Source organism: Denticeps clupeoides, chromosome 3, assembly GCF_900700375.1.
Source record: "Denticeps clupeoides chromosome 3, fDenClu1.1, whole genome shotgun sequence".
Taxonomy (NCBI): Eukaryota; Metazoa; Chordata; class Actinopteri; order Clupeiformes; family Denticipitidae; genus Denticeps; species Denticeps clupeoides.
In genome coordinates, this window is record NC_041709.1 from 10,782,458 (window position 1) to 10,804,834 (window position 22,377).

At 41.4% G+C, this 22,377-nt stretch overlaps 1 protein-coding gene and 1 non-coding gene across 8 annotated transcripts in view; one reads left to right on the plus strand and one right to left on the minus strand.

The window, feature by feature from the left end:
* dab2ipb (DAB2 interacting protein b) overlaps positions 1–22,377 on the minus strand; it is a 153,906-nt gene that overhangs the window by 60,664 nt on the left and 70,865 nt on the right. For all 7 annotated transcript variants that reach the window (XM_028971473.1, XM_028971470.1, XM_028971471.1 and 4 more), the window contains 2 exons: positions 8,744–8,853; positions 4,306–4,424 (listed from right to left, as the gene is read on the minus strand). In XM_028971473.1, the coding sequence (XP_028827306.1) occupies positions 4,306–4,424; positions 8,744–8,853 (229 nt within the window). The remainder of the gene's footprint in view (positions 1–4,305; positions 4,425–8,743; positions 8,854–22,377) is intronic.
* Positions 14,920–14,992, plus strand: trnav-aac (transfer RNA valine (anticodon AAC)). Its single transcript has one exon. It is a non-coding gene; the product is annotated as a tRNA-Val (tRNA).

Genomic DNA, 22,377 nt, shown 5'->3' on the forward strand with positions numbered 1-22,377 from the left:
GAGACTTTGTATTTGTATGTCTTTCTATGCTGTGCAAAAGTTTCTGGGTGTGTCTCTATTACTGTGTGACTTTGTGTGTGTGTGAGAGAGAGAGAGAGAGAGAGAGAGGGAGACAGAGGGGAAGTAGTTGTGTATTCAGTCCACCTCTTTCCAATTTGACGTTCTCAGTGATTGTCACACTTACAGTGTCTCCACCTCCACCATTTCATAAATGTAGTTCTCTCCCTCTCCCTGCTTAGGCCAGCAGTAAAAGTCTAATGTACTGATGATATCACCTTACCTAAAAACCAAAGAGCCATCTGCTCGTCTGACTACCGACTTCAGCTAAATCTAACCAAGGCTCTGAATTATAGATGAGTATGGGAGAGAGGAAGGGACAGAAAGAGAAAAAAGGGGAAAATAGGAGGAGAAAAAGAGAGAGAGCGAGAGAGGGCGGCAAAGGGAACATTACAAAACCTTGATATTTGAGAAGACCACCTGGTGAATATTTACTGCATGTAATGATGCTAAATGTCATCAGCTTATTGGATTAATGACTGTGTATGGAACACACACACACACAAACGAAGAAATGGACATTAATGGTTCATATCCATCCACGTCCAGCACCTGATGCTCACTGAAGATACTGAGCTGCTCCACGTATCTGACAAAACGTGATGGAGCATGGTGGGGCGTGATGAAGAGGACGTTTCACTTCTGAAAACAGTGCTCAAAGCAAACAGTCTTTGTTTGTATGTAATAACAAAGAGTGTCAAAAGAGATTTATGGATTGGGTGGGGGGCAGTCATCTGGATTGGAATTATATTCTCTGCTCTTGGTTATTTTACTGAATTGAAACTTCTGAATAATGCAGTAGTCCCTGATCTGCAGACGCAATGTTATGTTTGAATGGTTGAAAAAAAAATATATAAATCCACATACTTTTCTGTTCTTGAGGAGTGGAGTTAATACATATATAGATATATGTTGTAAATGTGTAAATACATTCGTATATCAAATAGCTTATATTTCATTTCTATTTACACCTACTTTTGACATTATTAACCTATGCCCAAACTCATGTCATGGAAATTTCATTTATGCATTTTTTCCTTGTTAATTTCCTCCTTAATTTCCTATTTTTTAAAACACACACATACAAACCTTTTAATATGTATATTGATAAATACTCACATGAGTCTCGGTACAGGATGCACAAGTCCAGTATAAATCCATTTTCCCCCGCAGAGCTCAGACACACTCATCTCTCATAGGCCACAGTGCACAGATCAATGCTGCCGTTTCCACTTCCCCCCTCCCTCTGGCAATGTAGACAATTAGTGTTTTTAATCCAATCAAACGAGATGGTCTGGGATTATGGACGTCCACACAGTAAATAATCTCATTTGGAGAGAAAGATGGATGAGGAGAGGGGGGTTAAGTTCACTGCCGGGTGGGGGGCACAGGCTCATGGCTAATGGTAAAACCTTAGACGGGGAGAGGAGGCGCAGCATGGCCCTCTACTGGGATTTAGGAGAGTGGGGCTAATGGCTAATGCAATAAAATGTGCAATAAACAAAAAAGGCAGACTGATCCAGAGATAAACTGGAGCCAACGCAAATGTAGGACACTGCTGAGGGGAGAATATAATCATAAGTCATTTTATGGTGAGAACGGGGCTGGTATGAGGTTTGTGGCATTTAAACTAGAGAGTAAAGGCAGAAACCAAGAGCAAGATGATTATGGATGGCTCATTATGGTTTGCGAAATCTGAAGCACTGGGCCAAAACTGCAGTAATGTGTTCTGGGTGTCTATTAATCACAGTATTAATTCATCCATCATCCTCTTCCAACACACACACGCATGCACAAGCACACACACAAACAAACGCACACATACAGACATGCACTCTTTCTTGTCTTCTCTCAGTGCCAACACAAAAAAAATGAGCGATCAAAATCTAATGACAAAACAAAGGAATCTGCCAATGTAACACAAATACACAATACTGTAGATAAATTAAACACAATATGTCTGTCTCAATTACAGTTAAGGTAAAAGATAACCAAAGTTACACATTAATATTCAGATGTATGTGTGTGTGTGTGTGTGTGTATGCATGTACATGACTTCAAAGCTGATTACGTCTTATTACTATATCATCTAGAGATCACGCTTCAAACATCCACTTCACAGATTCAGCCTAAAGCCACGCATTCAAAAGCCACCAGTGTGCCAGTGTGTTTATTACCATTTTATATGTGTGCGCGCACTGTTTTTACTGTTGACAATATTAATTAAGTATAATTTTTGACTCATGTTTGTAAAAATTAGGTAACACTAGGGACCAGAAACATTTTGCAGAGCCCCAAAAACACCAGCAGAGGATGTTCTTCCTGAGGCAACTGAAGAAGTACAGTCTTCCACATAGATGGTGATCGGTGAGTCTGTCCTGTGCTCCTTGGTAGTATGGTATGGTGCAGTGACTAAACAGGACAGGAACAGACTGCATTGTACTGCACGGCCAGCAGAAAGGATTGTTGGTGCCCCCCTGCCCTCAATCCACGACCTGTTCCTCTCAAGAACCAGGAAAAGAGCAGGGAAGGTCATCACATTTTTTCTTGCTGCCCTTTGGCAGATGATATAGAAGCCTTCAGCCCAGGACCAGCCGGCACAGGAACAGCTCAACTGTCAGACTGTTACAATACCAATTACCACATTACAACATGTTCAACTTTATGTACACTGTAATCATTGTATTGTTCTGCATATAACATTTTTCTGTGTTATCCTGCAGCGGTTTTGCTGGTAATTTAGCACAATGTGTAAAAAGCATAACATAACATTATATTATAGTACAGTCTGAACAATCTGAATCAGTAGATGATGCAAAGCATGATTTTTTTGTAATAACTCATCACTCTTCAGATGGGGAGACAAATTTTATCTTGGTCAATTAGTTATTTCCATTGCAGATGCTGAAAATAATTGCTCTCATATCTCTATTGTAGATCAAAATGCCAATCGTGGGTTAACAAAGAAACAGAACTGTAAAACAGCAAAAATGATTGTCGTATACAATAATTTTACACATTATAGCAGAACTTTGTCAACCTTATCCAGAGAGGTATGTATGCAGGTTTGTGCTGATTAACTGAAGAGTCCCGTCATCTTGGTTTGAATCATGTCCTTTATTATTTTCTGGTTTCTTAGTCTATATTTGCATGCTATATTTTCCCACCATTGTCTTATTCCTAATCTCTTCCAAATGTTTATCCTTCTCTCTCCGATTCCCTCGTTTTCACGCTCTGTCTTCCCCTTAATCTGCTTCTGCTCCCCCTTCACTGTCTGATCCACCATTCCTTGTTTTGCTCCGATAAAGCGTTTGTTGCAGTAGGTAAATATGGAAGAGGAAATGGAAAGAGCCAGGGTTGTCTCTTATCTCACAAACCCATACACACACAGGGACAAACCTAAATACAAAACAACAAATTTAGCATTCAGCAAATCATGGTGTATCTCATGCACACACACACACACACACACACACACACACACACACACACACACACACACAAAATTTCATCCTACCATTCGTGCAGTAGTAATGCAGATCATAAAACAACAAATAAATTCTGCAGGTCGCCATGAAGAACTTGGATCTGTACCACACAAATGTCAAACCAATTTCTCATCAGATGTCTGCTGCTGATGTGAGACAGAGCACCACTGTGGAATTCTGTGTATTTGTGTGATTGTCTAAGGCTAATACTGATTTTCATAGCCTTCTGCTGCAGCTATGCCTGGGATTTTACAAGTCTCAAGTGATTATCTTCATACTATGATGAAATATTGGTATCTGAACGGGAGCCATGATTCCATTTGGAGGAATTGTGTAGAATCTGAACCTGAATGGTGTAGCAACTACTTAAGATGGATTTTTACCTTTTGGATATCTTTTGATTAGTATATAGTCCAAACATAGGGTAAAGTAATGAGCCTATGATGATATCATCAAGGAATATGGGAATCAAACCATCAGCAGAGAGCTGACCAGCCAGAGAGATTTAATGCATAAGCAAGACAGTGACAGACAGGAAGAGAGGGAGAGAAGGAGAGGGGGAGAAGGATGACAGATTGGAATGTAAGGCTCTAATACTCTTCTCTGTCAACACTGACCCTGAAAACCAGCCATCAGTTACAGTACCACAAAGAAGCTCTACAGAAACAAGCAAACAGTACACACACATAAACACACACACACACACCTATAGTCGCAACCTATATTCCCAGAACCCCAAGCAACAATGAAGGATCTGTACCTGTCAGTTTCTGCGTTTCTGAAGCCTGGCAGGATGTGTCTGAAGCTGCTGTTGCGGTCCAGTTTGGGCTGACTCTTAGTGCGCTTTATAGATCCCTTCAGTCTGCGACTCAGGAAACCCTGAGAGGCACAGAGATAGAAAGCAAACAAAGAAAAAGTTAATCTCGTCATGTATAATTAGCAATAAATAACGTTTATTCATGTATTCATATTTTATTATATTCTTGAATTTATTCAATAATGTTCATTCATTTATTTGATAAACTACATTCATTTCCCATCGCTCTCATCCTGGCTTCTTCTTAGCACCACAGAGCTGTATCTGCAGCTCGAAAGCCAACATTCCCAAAACACCTGTTTCTATGGAGACCAATAGCTGGCATAAGAAGACAGAACTGAGAGGCAATGAGAAAGACACAGCAAATGAGAGCTGAATTGAGTGAATTGAGTTTCCTGTGACATGTGAAATGTTTCAGTTATTACAATTTTTTAAAAAAGGAAAGAAAGAAAAGAATGGTTCAAACACAGAAACTCTAAGATATGATTGATGAGGAAATGAGCCTAAAGAGTGGGGCATTAACCAGCCCAGCATCGTATCCTGGACAGCAGAACTTCCTAAATCTTCTATCAGTAATAAAAGCCCTTAATCTGTCGGAAGTCGCCTCTTTTTACCTTCATGGCTGCTTTGTTCACTCGTGTCATCATCAAAAGGCATTTCATGAGATGCTCATTAACATGAATTAAGGATAAGAAAGTGTTCAGCATAAACCTTCGGGACTGTTGGAAAACCATCCCTGTTGTCTAACTTAAAGTGGTGGAGAGAAGCCAAGAGTGAAATGATGCCATCACAGCAAAAGCTCCCTGCTTTGGACACTCAAATATTCAACTTCTGTTTTTTCTTACATAACCTCACATTATTTTGTACTCCTGTGTCTTCAGTTCTGTCCTATAATGTAAAATGAGTTGTGCATGCAACATTTGACTGTCTGTTTAATACAGCTGAGTGGTCGTTCAAATTCAGCAGACTGAATATAAAGAAGAGAAAAAAGAAAAGAAAAGAATCTTTGGCAGAATAATGACAACAAACTACAAACAGGCCACCCTCTTCACAATTAACACATCTGCATAATCTGCATAATTACACCCCTGTGGTGATTAAAGACACACTTATGAACACACACACACACAGTATTATATCCAATCACAGGTCTGAAGGGAGAGAGAGTGCTCTCTCCATCTTCATTTGTCTTGGGAGCAATTGAGAAGATGAGGGAGGAAAAGGACACATCAAAAAAATCCTTCAAATGACCTTGTACACACATGCCCACAAAATGAAAAACTCTCAACAAGACACAGAGACACATACTGATGGATTCATTTTTGGAAAGTCAAGGAAAAAAATCCAGCGTAACCAATCACTGAGTCCGTGCAAAGCAGTAGGTATTAAGAGTCATGCACTGTTACTACTAATCCACAAAAGGATGTAAATCCCAGCAGATGATCAGTAAAACCATTTTTATATATACAGTGCAGAATCAACAGTACACTGTCAACATAGAGCTATCCAAATGGATGGATGAATTGATCGACAGACAGATAAATAGATAAATGAACAGACACATCAGATATACGTACACACATTTCAGTGCTACATCAGTGTCACCTTGTACGTGAACTCTAATGAAATGAGAAAGAAAGGAACCTGCACCAGGAAATCCAATTCCGCTGCATTCCGCTGTACTTTAATGAGAGCAGACAAGCAGGCTTAAGTCTAAATCAATTCAATTCAAAGTATGTGTGCGTATCTTCCAAGCTGTCAGATAAAGCATTTCCCATTCAACAGACTATATTTCTTTACGCATGTGTGTCTTATCTTGGTTTATTTTTGTTAATGCAAGATCTATATAATATAGTATGTTTAATGTGTGTGTATGTGTGTGTGTGTGTCCAATTAAAGGGTTTTGTTCTGTCCCAGGGAACAGTGGGATACATACAAAGTCTGCGTTACATCAGCCTCATATAGAGGCAGACTGCAGACCCTCCCTCCCACTATCCCTCCATCTGGGAGAGAGCAACTCCAGACAGACGCTCAGATTGGCCTTTTAATTGAATTAGAGTGCAGTGTTAATGTAGTCCAAAGGAGAGCCAGGACGTTCTGGGGAACCCTGCGCCGAGCCTGACAGAGGATGGTGCTGCACTCCCAAAGCATGAAACCCACCAGAAACAATAATAATTACTATTACTTTTATGTTTGTTTCCTAAAACATGCCACTCTCTTCTAGCGTACATCAAATTCACAGTGACACTCTGAATGGTTGGCAAGAGGTCAAGGCCTCTGCTATCTGTCCACTCAGCAAAGCCGCCCTCAAGGGCCAGCTGGCAGTGGGTCCTTTGAGTTGAATCCCACAGTCAACAGAGAGCAGCCCCAAACCCGCCCAGCCTACCACACCACATCCACATCTCAATCCTTACACCAACAAGCACAGCAAACAGAGCTTACTTCACAAAACCAAAGGCGAGGACATGGTAAAAGCAAGAATTAAATGCAGGAGCAGGTTGCAGTAGCACAGCTAGTGAGGTAGATTAAACCTACATATGTGCATGCATGTCACACAAACCAAAAAGTCAATCTATTCATTCATTTTCTAAACCTGCTTCTTCCGGTCAGGCTATGGGGTTAGCTGCAGTCTGTTCCAACAACACAGACATGGTTTCCAATTCCCCTGACTCACATGCATGTCAGAAATTATAAGCAGGACCAAACATATAATGAAAACATCCCAAAAAATATTTAGTACATAAGTCAATTACAAAAGGATCTGTAAAAACATAACACCATCTTTTCATCAACATGATAAGGCCTGCTTTGGCCTTTTGGCTGCGTTCAGATGTAGTACTAGTCTAGGTCAGTAGAGGCCAGTATATCCACCAGGTTTATCACTGAACAATGACTGATTTGAAGTGAAGTGAAGTGATTGTCACTTGTGATACACAGAAGCACAGCACACAGTGCACACAGTGTCCTCTGCATTTAACCCATCGCCCTGACCCGGGGAGCAGTGTGGAGGGACGGTGCTTTGCTCGGTGGCACCTCAGTGGCACCTCAATGGCACCTTGGCGGACCGGGATTCGAACCGGCAACCTTCTGATTATGGGGCCGCTTCCTTAACCACTAGGCCACCTCTGCCCCATGATTTCACACAGGCCATATATATTTACCATTTCAATTTGTTCAAAGCTGACTTTGTAATACACACTAAAGTCCAATATAAAGAACCCCTAAAACTCACATTTCCTGTTTAATATCCACAGTATCTTTTGATGTTTAATAGTTAACTATCTTCTATTAAGATCCTTCAAAGATGACAGCCTTGAGTGTCACATGGTATGTATTTTTTTATTAAAGACCTTGTGTTCATTAAAAGAATCCAGAGCTCCATAAAAGGCTATTAACTCAATCCCCTGATCTTTGGGAGGTCCATGGGTTCATCTTGGTAACACAAGGATGTTTTTATACAGCTGCTGCACACACAAAAATGTAATGGTTACAGTTATAGTTAAAGTAGCACAACACAGAGGAAACAGCTCTCCCTTTAATATATCCACACAGAAAGTAAAAGAGAGCAACAGAAATGTGGGATGGCTCAAACAATCACATTTCTGAATCAGACTTTATGAAACTGTTACATTACGATCCACAATTTAAAGCCAATCAAATGTTCTTTACGTGTTAGATAGAATGCCTGGCCACAGACTGACAGCTGTGATTATGAAACTAACAAAGTCACTAATGAGGACTGACAATGTGATATAATGTTTACAGCCAGTCTGTGGATTGGTAATGCACAATTTGCTCTCTTTATTAATAGGATTTGCTCGGTAAATTGCTAATTAGAATCCAATGGAGACTGATCGCTGCCTTGTATATTATTAATTGCCTGTTCATGGAACAATTATATATGTACATTTGCTATCCGGCACATATGGCATTTCAGCAACTAGCAACCCTGCTCAGAGTGAGCCAACGGTAGAGTAGCAAAATGACATAACAGTGCAGAGCCCTTTTGTCCAGCTTTCATTATACCGGATTGGCTTTGATTAGCAGGCTCGATAATAAAACATAGTGTTGCTCTGAAATGAGACATTTTCATCCACAGTGTTGGAGTGGTGAAGTGCCATCTGCAGTCCAGACATGTTTTAGAGCATCAGGCCCACAGCTGCATCTGGTATAGCACAGAGTTCAGGTCCAGAGAGTGTTTTATGACATCCAATAAGGCATATTAGTTGGTTTAGCTTTTATTCTGGGGATTGTAATGAAAGTGTTTTTTTTTCTATGCTATTCCAACGAGAAATCATTAGCAGACTGAGGAGGACCACACACACACACACACACACACACACACACAAATATTGACCTACAAAGAAAGGTGTGTGCTCACCGTGACTCTGAAGGGTGTGGCAGCAGCAGCAGTCTCCATGTTGGGCAGTACTTTGTCAGGGCCGGAACCTGGCATGCTTCTCCGCCGACCTGTGTGATCAGGAGGTGAATCTACGGAGAGAGATGCTGAGTTTTACACACAGTATCATTCATGTTACATACCAAGTACGCCCTGCACAAATACATGTAAAATGAAAGCAGACTTCTCAAGCTGTTTAGTGACTTTAAAGACATTAAAGGTGGATAATTACAGAATTATTATACAGTCATTCAATATTCACATTCTAAATTTTAGAAAAATATATTGTCATAAGACCCCATAACTGAGACAGCCTGGCTTTTTGAACATGATTTCAAGATTTTCTTCTCTCCACCAATTTCAGTTAGACAACGAGGATGGTTTTCCAATAGTGATCAAAGAAGTCATGAAGGTAAATGAAGAGTCGACTCTGAAAAAACAGATTTATCAAACACTTCACTTCTGCAAAAAAAGAAACGAAGAAACGAAATGTGTTTCTTGCCTTCTTCCATCTGGATATAACACACACACACACGTTAGCAAGGAACAACCTACACCAGTCAGCGTGAAGGCCCTGGGATTGTTGGAGCTGCTATGGGTGGTCCAGCTGTGCAGCTCTGCATGGTGCAGCGTTCTCTACTGCTCTCTCAATGGGACCTTGTGGGATTTCATTTAACTTCCGAATCAAAAACCCGATCTAGCTGAGCTTCTTGAGCTCCTGTGCTGTCGGAATCCCAGCATGCATTCTGAGCAACGCTAAGGCGAACTATACTGTCCACACTTTAGCATATGAGTCTGTCTACACACACACAGATTTTAAAATTAACCTAGTTTATTGTCAATATTAAGTATTTACCTTTAGAAAAGAAAAAGCCAAACTTTTGCAACAATAAATATATTAATTCAAGAATCCCAACACACACAAAGCTGTAGCAGGCTGACATGCTGTCCTGCCCGACTGCATTTAATTAAAAAATGCAGCACTAACGAGGACAGCAGCGCTGCTGAAACCCGACAGCAATCTGACGGGCCGCCTCTCCTTCTCCACTCGCAAGTGAGCTGCTGCGCTGACTTCTAAGCAAGTTCAACCTTAGAAAAAATGTCCAGGCTCCATTTCTGTCGATAGGGCTCACATCCTGTTTATTCGCGGTACAAGGCATCTTCTCAGTGACAGCACAAGCAAACTAATTAAGACAGAAATAGAGAGGGCCCCTGTTCAGTGCTTATGAACATATGCTGCGATCGCTCATCAGTACGCAGGCTGAAAGGAACTCAAAATGTGTTTAAAAACAGAATCTGGATAGAAGCATATCCCATCAGACGTCAGGCATTACTTAACCAATTAATACATGCAAACCATGCTGACAGCATTATGCTCACTTACATCTGTTAACCACTACACATCTCTTGGCCCCTCCATTCCATCATCTTTGCTCCTTTACTTTATACCGCGCTGATTACTACTAGTAATACTTAACAATATAGTGAAAGTACATTATGATTCATACGGCTACTGAAATTAGCACCACAAACATCATGGATAATTGGATGGGGGAGTTTGACGTCAAGACAGAATATATAAATAGAATAAATACAGATACTAATAGACTGAAATGTGAAATCCTGACAGAAAGGAGTGAAATATAGGGAAAGACTGAATTTATCTGAATGGATGGATGACAGACAAAAAAAACAAAAAAACAACTGCATTCTCTCACAATCTCTTAATTTCCTCCTCCGAGCAGTTTTCAATAAAACTAATCCAGTCTGTCTGCCTATCTCTCTCTCTGACCGTACAGATGACAGCAGACCAGATGGGAGTGAGACAGACTGCCTATTCTGCATCTGCAGTCTGAAGAGTGCTAGACAGGTCAGTTCATTGCATTAATTCAATACGTGCACTCATATTCTCACACTCACACACCATATTTTCATACACAGGAAATATTATATAATCTACATGGGAAGGATTTGACCAATGTTGCTTTCAGGGTGAATTTAGGGTGGTAGTAGCCTGGTGGGTAACACCATTGTGTCCCTGAGCAAGACACTTAACCCTAAGGGGCTGTGGACTGTCCCTGTATCTACTGATTGTAAGTCGCTCTGGATAAGGGCGTCTGATAAATGCTGTAAATGTAAATTTAACACAAGCCTTATCATTCGTAAAACAATTTCATTTTTCAGGATGGTGTTCACTTGCTGCAACACACAGGAAAATAAAACAACAGAATAAAACTGTCAACTTGTCTCCACATAGGAAAAGCCTTAAGCGGTCATTTTAAAATGCGATATTGGTTTGGCAAATGCAGCAAATGTTCTTCAGAGAGAATCTGCCCAGTGACAGATCCAAAAAAGCAGCTGTGGGCAGATGAACTGTTCTGAATAGGCACTTCAAATGTTTTAACACATGTGCGGTGCAACTATATCTCAGTTGAGCATTCTATCTCCTATAGAGACACCGTGTAGAGAGAGGCAAGAGAAATGCCTCCACCAAATGTGTATATGTGATAATGTTTCTGGCTGCATTTGGTGTTTAGCAGCCTGATGGGGTGAACCTATCACCCAGGTTTAATCAGCGACTGACCTAAAGGTTCTCCCAAAAAGTTGCGTACACACTGGCCACTGATGGATCTTTCAGCCCAGACGTTTAGCAGCACAAGTCTGAGTCGGCATGGTGTCGCTTCTGGCTGCCCGTGCTCTTTACAGCTCTCAATGGCTCTTAAGAGTCTCGAGCTGCAGCCAAAGCCTCCAGTCTGAGCAGGTCAGATAAGAGCTCTAGGCTCGAAAACTGCGCAAAGAGCTCCTCCGAACATGAGAAGCATGGGAATCAGGAAGCACGTGACACTTGTGACTGTGTGTGCAGGAAGCAGGTGATTGTAGGGGGAGAGTGGCAGAGATTATCCCCGGTAATGTGCAGAGCGCACTGCACTCCAGAAGAACATCAGCGAGCGCTTGCCTTGTGTATTCATCTCACGTTTGATATATGACTGTGGACAGACACAATTCAGCTCCCTCTCTCGCGCGCGCGCCCTCTTACTCTAACATGTGTCTTCATCAGACCCCCATTGTTGCCAGTGTCGCTCTGAATGGCAGCTACCTTCCCATCGGCAAGCCAAGGACAATCTGCGCTCCACTGTTCCCATAGCAACTAGGCTAGCCAGCCAAAGAGAATGGTAAAGTCTCCTCTTCCTCTCAGAGAATCAAGGCCACGCAGGATGAAACGGACTCTTTTTCTCTCTGTCTCTCTCATACACACACACACATTCTTGTGTGACTTTTAGGTGAAAATACTTTGAAATGTGATACAGTATCACTTGAATGCAGAATCGTTTGTGAAAATGCAGAGTGTAGGACTGCACACAGAGGTCACCTCTTTACAGAGAGCGCAGATCGATTCTCAACGGTCGACAAAGTATCAGCGGAACTGCTTTTTCTATTGCTTTTCAACTATTCCTCATTAGGAAATTATAACAGATCAATCAGAGGACAATGGACGAGGGGCAAACAAGTCAATGAATTTATCCACTCCTGATTTGATCAATTAATTTTAAGAACACACCAGTATGGACACAAGAACAAATGGGCACAACAACAAAGCACAGACACAAAATAGCAGCATATGATGAAAGCAGGAAACATGGGAGAACAGGCAGAAGACAAAGACATGGCTGGTAGTTTGGTGAGCTCGAGTGCTTTACTGAGGACAAGGAAGCAACCTGGCAGCTTACTTCTTGAAGTGAATACTATTTGTCTGGACTGTGTATAGCTTTAATGCATCTTCTATTGTATTGTTTCAATATACATTTGTTGGTATTTGTTTTTCACCAACATTTTGTTTTGAGAATGGAAGAGTTTCTCAATCGGTTTTAGATTGGGACTCTGTAGTAGCCATGTCTCATACTCCCTGAGACGTCCTTTTAAAATTAGAGCCTGATGAGGACTGGCATTATTGTCTTGAACTACGTCTTCAGTTATTGGAAAAAAATCCACTGATGGAAAATCATGGTCATTCAGGTAGGCATGTTGCTGAACCCAGACCTGACCAAGTATACTCAGACAATATTGCCTCCACAGATTTGCATGATGGGTGCATCTCGACAGAATTGAACCCTTCTGCTCCTGTGTGCTTTTTTAAACTAAATGCACAGGTGAATAAACATATGTGAAATAGTCCCTCTTGTTTGGCTGGACAGTGCATGTGAACTAATGGAATAAGTGATCCTAGCGGCTAACACAAGTTTGCCCAAAGAAATATCACAGGAGCTCAAAAGAATGGTTGCTGAAGATCATAAGATTGAAAAAAAGATTTCTGAAAGTCTCTGGGGGTCTGCAGTAAGTCACAAAGTAAGGCAATAAATGTAGCGCCCTTTCAACTCTCACTAGAAGGAGAATAATGAACAGTTCAAAGGCATGTTGTAGAATCCCCAAAAAGTGACATTCAACCCCAGGGTGACAGCTAAGGATCTGAAGGCACTTGTTAAAGAATGTTCACAAATAAAGCGTAACCTGTTCAGCCCTGGGCCCTTCTTAAATGGACATACCCAAAACAGAGAATATATCTGCAACTGCAAGGTCTATTAGTAAACGTTTACAATGATTTGGCCATCTGAGACAGGCTGTAGAAGCAATATTCCTCAAGTTATCCATAGTACTAAATCCTAATAATAAAGCTGCAATAGCAAGAGAACAGCGAGCACAAGTACAGGAATTTCCAACCTATCCATTTGGGCATGTTGGTGATGTTTTGGACATCATATGTGCCATTTGAGATTTCTCAGGATCCAAACTAAATAACTTCTCAACTTCTGGTTAATGAAAAGCTGGTTTTTTTCATCCTGAAAAATCACTACTTTATAGTACGTAGCTTTTGGAAAATGTTCACCATAAGTAAATGCCTAAATGTTTGATATTGCCAATGTGATCTAATGTTCAAAAGTTTAAGGTCATTTAGAAATGTCCTTGTTTTTAAAAAATTCCTGTCCAAACATGATTAATCTTGTAAATGACTATGGTAGCTGGAAATGGATGTAAAAGAATGGAATATCTGAGTAAATGTAGAGAGTAACATAACATGCATTTGTTCTAATGAAATGTTGTGTTCACTAAAGCCAATTTAAGTTTCACTAATTATTAGAATTAACTCAACAAATTGACATCAGGGTTTGCCAGGATGTGAATACTGCAAATTGAGGACATCCACAAAAATTCTCTTTTTCATAGAAAATGACCCCAAACTTGTCTACACTGGTTAAAAAAACTGTCAACAGGTAGTTTGTTTACAATATGACTGTTTATCACAGTCAACGATAACAATAATGAATCTTATGACAGTAAAGAGGCTGTCAAACTAGCTCTTTCCCAGCTGGGTACTTTCCACAGTCCAAACTTGGTCTACTTTGAAGACTGAAAATGACCACAGTGGCTGAAAGGACAGCAATTCTAACAAATATTACATGTTTCAGATTTTCATTTTGAGTCCTTGATGTAATCTGATGCATGTTGATTCTGAAAGACCTCAAAATCTGTTTAGCAGCTACAGAAATATTTTAGGTGTGGTTAATGACAATAAAGGAAACGTATTCAGCTCACAAAGTCAGTAAGGTGACACACGTGTAAACAGCCTGAGTGTTATACCTGGCAACCATGTCCCAGTGACATACATCAGGGATAACAGCTCCTTACTGTTGCTGTCAATAATGAGAGAGGCCCATCAGGGACAAGTAAGTGGCGTCCTTCAAATGTAACCTTCTTTTTCCAGAAAGACGATTCAAATTGACAAATTAATATTGTAGATGCTATTATTGTCCGTTGTATTCTGTCAAAGCTCATAGCAGGGCTGTATGAGAAAGCTCTTCCTCTTGTGAATTTGACAAAGGACAGAAGCTACAGCCTTGACAAAGGCCAGATCTTCATAGACCGTCATCTCCCCAGAATTGAGACATCCCCACAGACACAGAAAATAACTCGTTTCCACCTATGCACTTCTTTTTATCATATTAAAGGTCCCCTGACATTAACATTTTTTTGCTTTATATAGGTCTCAGTGGTCCCCTAATACTATACCTGAAGTCTCAGCCGTGGTGCAGAATTACAGCCACTTTTAGCCAGTCACACAGTTAAATTTCCCCAGGAAGCACCGTTTCAGTGTCTGTGTGTAAGTTTCTGTGGTGTAGTGGTAATCACATTCGCCTAACACGCAAAAGGTCCTCGGTTCGATACCGAGCAGAAACAGACCTTGTTGGGGCAGTGGTGGCCTAGCGGTTAAGGAAGCGGCCCAGTTTGACTGTTCGAATCCCGATCCACCAAGGTGCCACTGAGGTGCCACTGAGCAAAGCCCCGTCCCCACACACTGCTCCCCGGGCGCCTGTCATGGCTGCCCACTGCTCACTCAGGGTGATGGGTTAAATGCAGAGCACAAATTTCACTGTGTGCACTGTGTGTGTGTGTGACAATCACTTCACTTTGTTTCAGTGTCTGTAGCTTTAAATGCTAATGAGGAAGAGAGAGGAAGTTTCTATAGGGCATTCGCAGAAATGACAGCATTAACACCATTCACAAACAACAGTCGTGTTGACGTTTTTTTCCAGAAATTTTTAAAATCAACCCATTGTTAATGCTAAAAAATATATTTGTGCTCAAATTTTCATCCAAACACCGAGCAACAGCAATGATTCGTATGTTTGGAAGACATGGCTGTCGATGGAGATCATGTTTTAGGGGAGGGGTGGGAAATTCTCAAGAATGAGAAAGGGGAGGTAACCTTTCCCCTTGTGACGACATGATTTGTGACCTTTAAAACACACACACACACACACACACACACACACACACACATATTCACAACACACACACACATATTCACAAGAAGAGCTTCCCATACCGCCCTGCTATGAGCTTTAACAGTATGTGCCCTGCTGTGGAACATGAGAGCAGGGTCGGGCAGCACACTTCCTCTGCACTCATCCGAAACTCAGCGCAGCACTTCCTGCTCTCCGAGCCTGGCGTTCCAGCCTTGGATTTAGAGAATGGAAAGATGGTGCATGTGTCAAAGTGTTTCAGTGAGAGAGCTGTGTGTTTGTTTAGAGGTAACTCTAACATATAATTAATTAATAGAGATTTTTATCAAAGATAAAGAAGGTGAAAGGCCTGGGTCTAAAAATGTATTTGTGTGTTTGCTTGTGTATGCATTCGACCTTTAATAAAACAGGATTATCAAACAAATCAGGCCAATAAAAATGAAAGTAAGTTGCATATTGTGTGTGTGTGTGTGTGTGTGTGTGTGTGTTTGTGTGTGAGTAATCCTGTTATGTATCACAGGGGTATAGCCATTTCAACCATTTCCTCGTTCCTTACAGCAGTCAAATATGTTCAGTTCTACCATGCTTGGCCCCACGAGGAAGAATTCCTCCAGGCTGTATGCTTGGGCGCCAGCTAATAACCTGCCTTGGTGTGAAGTGCAGAGATAAAACCAGCCGAATTATAGCTGCTTTGCATAATATGCACCACGCTGGAGCCAGACTCTCAGATATTGAGCCACGATGGGCCGATAGCGGCTAATTTGGGAGTCGGTGTGATGTGAGGGGAGCCTGAAGCTCGAGCTGCTAAGTTATCAGAATTGGGCTAATTAGCATAGCTCAAACCATAAAAGCCAACCCGACCCGGCCGGCGTAGGCAGAGGTCAGCCCACAAACCTAAATGCCGCCATTATAGAGGGTCTGACATACTGGTCAACAGCAACTGGGGATGTGGATTACAGATTTCTAGACCTGATACAAGAGCTAAATCAACCATGAAAATGATGCGGATCCCATGCCACAACATGATATTCCTGTATCGCTATTAGTTCTACTTTTTATAGATTTAGGTAAACACATTCAATAATATGGCAAATAGGGATGGGAAGGCTTGTAAACACACACAAGGTCAAGTGTTGTCCTAGTGTGACATGCATACATGCAACAGCATGAACCTGCATGACAGCAATGACAGTCGCCGGCCTATCAAACAGACAGATTAAAATATACATTATACACAATTTATTGTAATAATTCAGAAAGCAAAGTCATAGCCTATTGGTAAGTAAATGACCCCCATGGTCTAGTAGACCATTTCTGAAAAAAGTATTTCAGTTCCAGCTGAACACCATAAAGTATTACTGTAGTCATGTTTGGAGGTGTTGTTAACAGGCAGCTTCCTGTTTCTAGCACATGCAGAACAGCTGTACACTGAAGCATACACCTGAAATAAAGACAAATTCTCATCTGACTCTGATGAGAAAGACCACGAACCATCTAGAGACAATGAACCATCAAAGGACTGCTGCACAGCTGCCTCAAAACATGTTTTTTCTCCACTCACCACTCCAGTTCTGCTTTGTATTTGCATTAACTGACTGCAAAACAAAGTTCAGATAGTACTCAGATGCATCACGTGAATCTGCAAAGGAAGTACCAGAGGTTGTTGCCACTGTAGACAAATAAATACAAAAAAATTCAAACGCCTTAACTAAGAAGATCGCACTTCCACAAGTCTCCATGGGCTTTACTCCACCCTCTAAATCTCTGACATCTGCTCCTGGACTCAAGTGCAATGCAACCAAAGAGGCATTTGCCCATATTCCCCATCACCATGACCTTGGAAACAAAAGAAATAAAAAATATACCCATATACACACGAGGCAAGAAGCTCCACAGTGCTGTCAAGTTGTCAGCAATAAGAGAAGAAAAAAGCATAACGCAAGAGCAGGCAGCAAAAAGGATGGCTAAAATCATAGGCTGTCAGGCAGCTTGAGGGGGGGGCTGCTTACTCTCTTGTCTCAGCTTTTTTTTTTTTTTTGGGGGGGGGTCCTTGCCACGCTCTTTTCTCCTTTTGTCTTCTTGTTTAGACTAAAAATCCGCGTATTTGTTGCGCCGCCACTTCAGAAGCCCTTCCTACGGAGCTGGGATGGAGCGCAGTGTCAGTCACGGCGCACTCTGAGGCCCTTTATTTATAGGTCTCCTCATAACTACTTCACATGCTTTTATTTTGGCTTGTTGGGTAAACACAGATTACCTCTAACTGTGCTGAACGCTGGGCTTTGTGAACAGACATATTCAAGCTGTGAGCAATGCGTGTTTCTCGGTGACAGCTTCATCACAAGGTGCCACACAAACAGTCGTTTTCGCTTGGGGTAATGCTGCATGAAACGCCCATCAGAGAAAAGGAAATTGTTTTCTGCTACAGAGGGTACATAACTATGCATGCGTGTTGTGACACGTGTGTGTCACGTACACAATCTTACACGATATTACATGATTGCTTAGCTGCCCTCTTCAAGGACTGCATAGTGGATTATAGACAGAACAATAGGTAAAGAGAAAAAGGCAATAATACAATTGTCAAGGTGGGTCCCAAACCTGACGATTGTGCCCGGAGTGCTGATTGCCGGCCACGCCCCCTTTATGCCTTGCACCTGACATCCTTCCTATTGTATACATATAAGTGCGCTTGCGTCAGTGCTCCGGGTTCTGGTATTGAACCCTGAACCATTGAGTGAAGGGAGACGCTGTGTGTGTACTACTAGCAACTGGCTTGTGCTAGTGGAAGAATCACAAGCACCACCTACCTCCAACAACCTCACCTGAAAATCCATCCACAGCCAAACAAAGAATGTCCATATATCCACCTACACCAAATATATGATCTAAATAGTATAGTGGAAAAGGTTCCCAGGTTCAAATATCTCATAAATATCTCATTTGACTCAAAAAATCAATAGCCTGGTTCCAATGTTTGCTGATTGCACTAGCAAAGTTGTACATTTCCATGAAAGCATTTGGTTACATTCATTAGGCTAAACTTGCATAGACATAAACTCACACAGATTTGGGCTGTTATAGAATGCTTGTAACAGCAATTTAGAATACAAAATCAAAGCATTCAATTTTTATGTTAAATGTATATTACAGTATGTATGTATGTAAAAAGCATGTAGTTACAATTAAAAGAGTAGAATACTTAAAAGTATTCTGAATAGATGCCTTTTGTATATAACTTCATGACAGTGTTTTGAGTATTCAGTAATCATCTGCAGGCATATACTGTATACACTATACACTTGGTGTCTCTATATGTTTGTGTGTGTGGTGTGTGATGGTTCAACTTTTTCCCTGCGCCATGTGGTGCACAGGTGTTCATATTCCACAGGGTACATCCGGGTCCTGCACGTTCTTCATAAAGTTCACCATGAAGACTGAAACGGCTATGATTCTTCAGCTGATCTACTCTTTTCTACTCTGGATCTCCTAATGTTATTGTGTGAGTGTGTGTTTGTGAAGGAAGTGGTTGTTTTCGTAGAGAACAACACAAACCCCGACATTCCTGTTCAAATGAGGGCTGAGATCTTGAACTCACTGACCCACTTGGAGGAAATGGCATAGCAGGCTTCACTTTGTGTTGCTTTAACATCACATTACACAGTGAAAAAATCACACTCTGTTCTACACTGTTATTGAAGCATTCGTGTTTTACTTAATCATTTGACACAAATATATTTATTGTGTGTAAAGAATAGAATAGAGAGATTAATGATCTCTCTCAGATTTCTCACAATGTCAACAAACTGTTTAAAAGTGTGCTACCTGGAAACATGGTAGTGGGGCAGTGATGGCCTAGTGGGTAAAGGAAATGGAAGGTTGCCGGTTCGAGTCCCTCGAGGAGCCACTGAGCAAAGCACCATCCCCACACACTGCTACCCGGGCGCCTGTCACTCACCAAGAGTGATGGGTTAAAAGCAGAGGACACAGCTGTGCTGTGTTCAACAATGATGATCACTTCACTTTCACAAATTCATCAGGACAATGACAGATATTCTAAAGTTGTGTTAATTTGGGGTAATTTTGTAGGTTTATGGTGTGATTTATTTAATGATGTAGACTTGTGGATTGTTTATGTGTGGTTGTAAGTAACAGTAATGTAAATGTCTATTTTTTTGCTCTCTTTCCATTCCTCTGTGTTTCTGTCTCTCCTCTTCTCCCCTAAACCACCTCCTGCTTTCATTCATTCCATCTCCTCTTTTCATTTTGAAATGTCCCCTGAGCTAGACCCCTGATATTCTTTTGGGTTTTAAGGTTGAGTATTTTTCTCCCACCCACACCACCTTCTCTCCCTCCATCTATTTCGCTATCACTTCACGTCCCAGTCATTACCTCCACTCTCTTCCCCATCGCCTTCGCCTCACTCTATTTCTTTTCCTCTGGGCCAGTTGGTTTAGTCTGAATGGGTTTAAAGTGAGGACCCGTGTGCCCGAGGGGATATTCTTCATGATCTTAAATGACACACATTTTCAACAAATCTCCCCAAATCTCTCTATTTTACTACATCTCCATCCTGTAGTAAATATTGCCTGACTGTTTACCAGGTACAAACCTGTACAGGAGTCTGGTAGTTGTGTACAGTTCTAACCTTTACACAACCCCATGTTCACTGAGGTCAGACATCAAACACAATCACTGAGACATTCTGGCTGAAAACAGCACTGTCAGGACTTCCTGGGTGACCCTTCGGCACAGTGCAGGACACAGAGGGCAGACGGAGCTCTGGCTTCCTGTGTTTAAGGGCAGAACGTGACAGAATTCTTGAAACTGAGTCATTGTTCAGATCCTCCCCTCATGCCTCCCATACAGAGCTGCTTCATTTCCTCCTTTACCGATAGTCTGTCCAGCCACGCTACATACACATACACAGAGAGCACAGAGGTTTACTGATGTAACAAAAAGTGTGTGTGTCCCTGTGAGCATATGGCACGTGTCATAATTGTGCTGCGTTGTTATCGCTTACTATACTAAACAATGACAGTATGACATTGTTATGTTGCTCATTATATTTCATTACAGACCATCTCATGTTCTGTCATTAGCAGTGCCGCACTGTTGGAGTTCATGTTTGTCCACCAATATCTAGAGATTATTTAAATTAATGGGTCACAGGGCATAACAATCCGCAGGCTAGAGAAACTCGTGGCATTTAAGATTCAACTATCCAAACGTGGTGTGTGGGAGTTAAAAAGGCTTCAAAATATCAGGGTTGGACAGTTAAAAATAATATGCGGCCTATTAAAGTGACCATATGACTAACTAACAAAGCTTATTCAATGCTGTTCAGCACAATAATATGTCAGTGTTCGTGTGTACATTACTTGCAAAATGAATAAATTAACTTTGACCTTTTTAGGTAACTATTAGGGCTCCACTGTTTCTTTTTGTGTCTGGAAGTGCCTGTGGGATTCTGAATATAACAGTGGCTGATGAGGTTCAGTCCAACGCCAGTGGGAAATAATTCACTGGACAGAGGCCCGGTGGTTCCAGTCCCAGCTGAGAAGTTCAGGAAACAAGAAGGAGAGCGAGGCAGGACCCCGACAGAGTCACAGAACAAGCCCGACACTGTTCAACTCTGTTATTCTTAATGAATGAAGTGTGTGTGAGTGTGCATGTATCTAGGGGTAAAAAAATAGAGGGACATAAGTGACAATGTTCCATTGCTTATTTTTCAAACCTGTGAATTATCATATGGTTATATAGTGTTAATCATTGCTGGTTCTCCGGAGCACTTGATTTATCTCTACCGTTTTGTACACCAATTCGCAGAACGACACCGATGCTTTTTGGAAAAAGTGACCATGTCTGTGAACCAGAGTACTGTCACGCTCATTAAGATCTTCAATTCGATATACACATCCCCTTCTGGTTCACAAATTATGCAACACTACTGTGTCCATGTTTGTGTGTGTGGAAGGAGTCAGACAGAGGCTGTATTGCTGGGTGTTCTGTGTTAATTCTGATTTGTCTGACTGCCTAATTGGAAAATTGTGTATTAGCAACAGCTGGTCAAAGCATAACAGACCAAGCAGACACACGTTTAAACCCAAATGAAGGACAGACAGACAAAGTGTCCCAGAATGCATCATTATTGTGGGAAAGCCCTGGGACTCGTGCCATATATCCTGAAATGACAGCTGTGTGTGAGAGTGTCACAGTGATGTAATTAGAGAGGCTCATTCCTGCTTTTACAGGCTGGTGGAGAGATGCCCTCAGACACACAAAACCCAGGCAAAGTGACCGTTAAAGTGAAAGATGAAACGCAAACGTTCGTCAGCTCTAAGCTTTTATTGTGTGTGTGTGTGTGTAAGTGAGTGAGTGTCTCAGTTGTGAGTTTATGAAACCGTATCCGACTCACTCTTCATTGATTTGAATATTGAAATCCTCGCTGCCAACTCTCACTATTTTGCCTGTGATATGATGATGACTAATGAGAGCGAACACACAACCAGAACAAGAAAAGCGGGTAAAGTGCGTAATCTACACACACACACACACACACACACACACACACACACACAGAACAAGAAATTCAAGCAGTGTCGAATTTAAACAACGTTGTTACAATGTTAACACACATTCATGTACTTGTAATAGAACATACCAACAATGGTGCACAAAACACACACACACACACACACACAGTTCACAGTGACAGCTGGCAAGAATGAGCTCATCTCTGGTCGGCTGGACAGCTTTCCCTCCTTTAGAGTTGTTATCTGCAGCATTCCAACAGACGCTTTGGCGGCACCATGCCAACAA